This window comes from Habropoda laboriosa, unplaced genomic scaffold, assembly GCF_001263275.1.
Source record: "Habropoda laboriosa isolate 0110345459 unplaced genomic scaffold, ASM126327v1 scaffold200, whole genome shotgun sequence".
Classification (NCBI taxonomy): Eukaryota; Metazoa; Arthropoda; class Insecta; order Hymenoptera; family Apidae; genus Habropoda; species Habropoda laboriosa.
The window spans coordinates 200731-208069 of NW_017100306.1; the positions used below are offsets into that span (position 1 = coordinate 200731).

General features: G+C 28.7%; 1 protein-coding gene across 1 annotated transcript; it reads left to right on the forward strand.

Moving 5' to 3' along the window:
* Positions 1-305: 305 nt before the first annotated feature.
* LOC108574008 (lysophospholipid acyltransferase 5) lies at positions 306-6686 on the forward strand (the record flags this gene model as incomplete). The annotated part of the gene is made up of 8 exons (XM_017936506.1): positions 306-384; positions 1625-1732; positions 2098-2220; positions 4758-4873; positions 5030-5200; positions 5413-5649; positions 5837-6145; positions 6411-6686. Coding segments are annotated over 8 exons (1416 nt in total), but the record flags the coding sequence as incomplete, so codon positions are not given.
* Positions 6687-7339: the final 653 nt, after the last annotated feature.

Below are 7339 nucleotides of genomic sequence, written 5' to 3' on the forward strand. Positions count from 1 at the left end.
TTAGTTTTATAAGCTTTGACAAAAGGACCTACTTCAATGTATGTTTCTTTTTTATAATCTTTTTGGAGAATTTTATTTTCATCCATTTTAATTTAGTGTCTTTCAGAACACTTCTTATACCGTTACGCTGAATTTTCATTGTTCGTGTCTAGTATAAATTTTGGATAACCTTAGTGAAAATGAGTAATGATATTACGCCAGGGAATTACACAGATTCTTATTAAAAAATTCTTCAAAGAACAAAAAGTTTAATAAAAATTTATATAAGAAACGAAAACCAAGAAATAAGAAATCAACTTTGAAAAAAATCAACAATGTCGATCAGTAATTTGTTTGTAAATACATCTGATGCTGGAATTCGTCTTGTTACCTCCATTTTGCTTGGTAAATAAAATTTTTAAAAAGATATTGTTTCCTTTCTCTTGTATGAGTTTCGTACATCATATTGTATTCCAAACTTATGATAAGTGTACCTTGAATTCATTTGCTTTTAATTAACTATTGATTGCATAACCAGATTGCATTTTAATTTACTTTTCACATATGTGGTTTCCTGTGTATTTGTACTTTTGATTATAACTGAAATTATTTTTAAATTTAAAAGTGGTTGTGCGTTCCCACATTCTTGAAGTGTTTAAAAAAGATTATATAGTTTACCGTCGCATTAAAATGTGCGACTAACTATATCGATATCGATATTTTATCTGATCGATGTTTTAGTTCTCTTGTATATCATAAATTTATTTATAATAATGATTATTGTAATAGAAATTGATACTTCCTTTTACCATTAGGGTTTATTTAATTAAAAAAAAAATGTTTGTTTTATACGAAAATAATTTTCTATCAAATTGTAATATATGTAATCTAACCTATAGGGTTTTATCAGTGGAGGAATGTACAAGTTATCTATTTGAAGTTATTGCTAATATTAAAAATTATTAATATGTTACTGTGTATTCGTTATAGTAATTATAAGTATAAAGATATTTGTTATTTGCTTGAATTGTAATTTCTCTTCCTTATCCTACCTCTTTGTATTTACTACATTTCTATTCCTTATTTGTTTTAAATGTAATTAATATTAAGAAAATTTCAATAGAAATAACAAAATTGTTATTATATTTATAATTTAATTACGGAGTCTATAATTATAAATTACAATTTCCTTTGTCGATTTTTGGGTAGTATAACGAAAATAATACACATTAATATCAATTAAAATTAATGCGTCACGATTATGTTCTTGTATCATACTAAAATATTAATTCACTTATATTTGTTTCCTTTTTCGTCTTTTAAAATATAAATGTTGATATGATATTGTATTTATAAGAAAAATTCTTGCTTATAGTTAGTACTTTCGTAATAATTAACTAGTTATGGAATAAACACATTGATGTAACATTAGTTATGTCTAATGTAAAGCCTAATATTCTTATTTCATTAAATTCTATTATTTAAAAAATTTTAAAAGCTTGATGTTATAATTAATTTGTAATTCATAATTTTTAATTATTTTGAAATTGATAATGTTTAACTTATAAAGAGGATGTAAAGTTAAATGTTTTTTAAAAAGTTTCAATGATATGTAAGAGCAATATATCTACAACTAAACTTTCAGGATTACCCATCGCCCTTGTGCACAGGTACTTTTTATATGGAAAATGTCCAACTCGTCAACATGTATTTTTTACAACCTGTGGCATGTTGCTCTGCTTATGGAATTATGGTAATTATTTATCCTTGAAAAGTATTATTTAAATAAATTTTCAATTAACTTTCTTATATGATTTTACATTACCTTTTTGTTATATACAATTAAACCAGATACTTATATTTCAAAAAAATAGATTGATAGTTTAGGAAAAGCAGTATTTATTATTTTAAAAATCATTAAAATATACTGAATTATCAAATGGACTGGCATTGATTGAAAACAAAAATTTGAAAGTTGTATTTCTTTATTTACCTGCTAGATAAAATGTTTAAAATTATTCTATAAATTTAATTTGTTTTTATAAATGTTCTTGAACATTATTCAATGAGTTCTATCAATCAGTTATTAAATTAACTATTAACAAATAATACTTACAGGACTGAATACATTTCATTCAGCAGTATCAGTATGCATCACTTATTGCATCTTAAAACTTTTTGGAGGTTCATCCTTGTCTGTGTTTCTTACTTTCACCTTCAACATGGTTTATCTTTTATGCGGTATGAAGAAATCATTATATATTATCTTTTGTACATATGTACAGGATGTTCTATCAACTCAGTCTATCTCAAATATTTCCATTATTTCATATAATAAGCAAACACATTACTTACAAAAGTTGTATGATGGCCAGAAAAACACAACATAGTGGTAATAGTTTCTTTACAGGTAAAGGTATAGAAGAGATCTGGAGTTGTCATTTTTTTTCTTTCTTTTACAGCTGGTAAAGTATAGGTGTTTGCAGTGATGGAGCAGAGTAATTTGGTACTTGGTGATAAAGGACCTCATTGCAAAGATCAGTCAAGACCCTTGTAGTGAGGTCCTTTATCACTAGGTATTGGATCACTGCTCCTTTTCCAGTTTTATCCATCTCTACTTTATCACTACAAGCACTTGTACTTGACCAGCTGTAAAAGAGAGAAAAAAAATGACAGAGCCACGAAACTCGATACATCAGTACATAAATGATTACATATTATATAGGGATATTGTTCCAAATAGCCCCAGTGGCCAATCGAGATGAAACTTGGTGGGTGTTATAAAGTAGTGTGAAAGGACTCCAAATATACAATTTTATCTTCGGGAATTCACCCGTTCAAAAGATACAGGTTTTAACCTAAGCTAATCTAATCTAACAAATCTGCCAAAATCGGCGAGTTATATATATTTGAAGCATGTAAACCGATCATAACTATGTCATAGCAATTTGATGGTGATTTTAAGTCCATTCAAACTGTAATGAAGTACATAAAGCACATAATTAGCAAGCAAATAGCGTAGAAAATACTTTATACATGAGAACCTGTATCTTCCGAACGGGTGAATTCCCAAATTTAAAACCTTACATTTGGGGTCCTTTGACATCCCCTCATAATACCCACGAAGTTTCATCTCGATTGTCCGCTGCGGACATTCGAAACAACAGCCTTATATAGTTTTGTACAAGTTTTGTACATCAGTCCTTCATACTTTTCAGGTCGCGAACTTTTCAATTCACCCTCGTAATAGGATGAACAAAGTCGAATACGTATTTTAGTACTTTTATACTAAAAATTTGTTATTCTATCTAATTTAACTATAAAAAATAAGACATTCCACTTAAAAAAAAACAAAATTGACTTCCAGATCTACTCTATGCACCCACCTGTAAAGAAACTATCAGCATCATGTTATATTTTCCTTGCAAACGTACAACTTTGTAAGTAATGTTTTTGCTTATTATTTGAAATAATGGGAATATTTAAGATGCATAGAGTTGGTGGAACATTCTATAAAATATATTTATGATATAATAGTCTGCAAGATTTTTAAGAATTTTGCGATAAACTGACAAAAAAATATGCAAAAAATTGCATTTGCACAGACTAGGAAACAAATTCTAAGAATATTGAATATTAAAATCATAAATTTTTTTAAGTTAAAAAATATGTAAAGTTTCATTACAAAGAAAAAATTAAGATTTCAGTGTCGACAATTTTTTTATTACACTGTTGCAACTTATCAGAAATTATGCAGACTGTTATCATAAAATATATACATTATTATAAATTGTAATTATAAAAAGTGGAAATATGAATACATATCCTGTTACGCGACGCGAGGTCCCGGTAGATGGGAATGGTTCAGACGATCCGGTGTATGGATAACACCGGAAGCCACAACGTAAAAGGGTCGTGAACCTCACGTATTCTAATAGTTGATATATCTTGAACGGTAAAGATATATCGTCGTAAGTCTTCTTTGATCGTTACTAATATTTACACATGGATAGGTTTGGTTGAAATGAGCGAGTATGACTTAACAACGAGATATATTCTAGTATAAGATTGAAGTTACAAGTTACAATGATCCAATGATCAATTATAATGAAAGTTAAATAATTGAATTGGTCAATTCTCGGCTTGACGAGAATATGCCTTCTCGATTTTACGCGACGAGCTGCGGGGGTGTCTTAGACAGTATTGAGAATATAATTGTAAAATGCTCGAAAGGGACCACAACCCGATCTTGCTCGCGTTCAACGTTTCTACTGGAAGAGCAACGTTCTGTCTCAAGACTAAGTCCTGTCAACACTCCGACCGTCAGAGTGACATTCCGATAAAAGACTGAACCCCAGAGCGTCAAAACCTAACCCTTTATATACTCCGAAAATTGTATTTTTCGATAGTGGGAGGGCTAGATTCCGTGGGAACGGAACGCGTTCGCTTCGTGCCCTAGCTCTTATCGCTAGCCAGGGGGTGCAAGATATACTAAACACTCGGCGTTGCCGTGTCGGCTAGGCTGCGCATGTAACAATCCGTATAAAGTTATGGTTTTTTTGTTTTAAATAAGTTAAAAATTCCATAATTCAGTACATTTATTCAATAATTATCTTTATCAAAAACCAATGCAGTTTCACAAATAGAAAACTTGATAGGTGTAGACAATTATAATTTCATGGTACATATATTCATTATGTTTCATACAAAACGGACAAATTTAACAGTACAGATATCTTAGATTATACTAAAATAATATTTATTTTCATCTATGACAGGCTATTATGCAACAGGTACAGATAATTATGATATAAAATGGACTATGCCACAATGCGTACTAACACTACGATTAATCGGTCTAGCGTTCAATTTGATGGACGGCAGAAAATCCAAAGTACGTACACGAAGCGAGTAGTATAATACATGCAGCATAAATGTTTAATGGTTGAATAAAGAGCCGGATTAAAGAAAATGGGTTAAGACTGTTAAAAAGAGAAATTTTCATTCGAAGGAAAGAAGTTTTGGTTGAGTAATGAAATTATCATTTTAGGAAAACTTATCTGTATCACAGGAGAAATTGGCTTTGAAAGAACAACCAACGCTTTTACAAATTGCAGCATTTACATATTTTCCAGGAGCATTTTTGGTTGGGCCACAATTTAGCATGAAAAGATACTTAAACTTTGTGCAAGGTCGACATATAACAGACAACGTAGATGCTGTAAGTTGTATGGATTGAGTAATTAAGAAGTATTATGAAAAGCAAATTTTTAAATTATGTAATAACTTTTTATTGAATTTTATTTTATAGTAGCAGTTTTCATTTTTATTTATTCAAAATTTTATCAACATAAATGAGATATGAATAACATTCTGTGTAACTAAATAAGATAGAATTTTCCATGAGAAATAATTTATTTTTTGTACTTTCAGAATTCTGGGAATGTTACAATTGAATATCCTGATTGTCTTGTTCCTGGCATACTTCGAATATGTGTCGGATTTATATATACCATACTCTACCTATTAGGGACTCAATATATCCCTGATGAGTATCTGTTCAGTCCAGAATTTGGAAAGCAGGCTTTCTTGAAACGTCTTATTTTGATTGGCTTTTGGGGCCATTTTAGTCTTTATAAATACATTGTTTGCTGGTTATTTGCTGAAGGGGTAAGGAAAGTATATGTATATGTTTGCGATATATATTTTTTCTGGTTTAGAAATAATTTAGAATATCATTAAAACAACAAAATGGTAGATTAACAATTTCCAAATAAAGAAAATAATTTATAAGAAAATGAAGGTAATAATTATTCTTCTATTTATCTTATATTATAGAAAGTGATCTCCATTTTAGGTTTGTACAACTTTTGGTCTCACTTACAATGGAAAAGATGAAAAAGGTCACTCTCTTTGGAATGGTTGTGAAAATGTTAAATTGTTAACATTTGAAACTTCAACTCACTTTAATGATTATATTAAATCATTTAATATAAACACCAATAACTGGTGTGCAGAATACATTTACAAAAGGTTGAAATTTTTGGGATCAAAATTATATAGTCAATTTTTAACTCTACTTTTCCTTGCAATATGGCATGGATTGCATTCGGGATATTATGTTTGCTTCTTTCTGGAGTACATTATCATGTATGCTGAAACAGATGTAAGTGTAATTTCGCTTATGCGTCAATTCTATTATTTTATACAAGCAACAATGAAACAATCAATTATTCAATGGATAATGAGAAAATCATTATTTAATAACTTTAATGATTGTTTAATAGCTTCATATTTTATACATTAATTATTATGTCGTTATGTTACTGTTATTACAAATACTTGGGAAATATTCTTATAAAAAAATTCAATTTAATAATTCGCCAATGGAATATTATATAATAAATCAAGTTTTATATTAATTGTTATAGTTAACTCAAATATTGAAGGGACACGAGAAATTACAGAGTCTCTTAAAAAGTTATTCTGTACTTCGGATTCTTTCCTGGATTTTAAGGATGATCTTCACGTTTGTCTTCATGGGTTACAGTTTGATTTGTTTCGCCTTTTTAACATATCCTCGTTATCATCAGGTTTATTCTTCCGTTTACTATTGCGGCCATGTAATTTATTTATCTTATCCTATCATTTCCATATTGCTTAAAAAATTTTTACTTAAAAAACGTTTTAAAAAACTTGAATAACAATACAACACATTACTACTTAAAGGAAAGGGATAATAGATTTTAATTTAATTAAATTATGCGTATAGTTAAAAAAATTAAAAACGGATTTTTTCGTCGCAAAATTCAGAATAATAGTTAAAACTTGGTATAAATAGTTTTTTTTTTTGATAAGCTATCGAATGACGTATTGCTAGTCGAATTTGGTTTAGGGACACTTTTGACCCGCTTATTCGGCTATACTCTTTACTGGGAATATTATATTGTCTAATATACAAATAAGGGTAACTTTTTAATACGTACAAAAATGTTTTTAAAATACTATAGTCATATAAAAAATATTTCGTTAAAAGTGATCGAATACTGTAACATGTATTTCTATTGTTTCGTACGTTTATACCTTGTAAATGTACTCATATTTTTAATGGTATTTTTAAAGTACTTAAATTAATGTTGGATTCGTTTTCTAATACGTTCCGTGTTATAGGAAAATTTTAATGTTTCTTTGCACTTATTTTACTTGCACGTTAAGTCGAAGAATATTCTTTTCCGTCTAATGAAGTTTTTCGTTTTTATACACGGCACGGAACGTATTACAAATTGAATTGTATAAGCTCAAATTTAATTATAAATAGGTAAAAGAAAAATATAAATGTACTATAAAGCAGGGGTTCAAA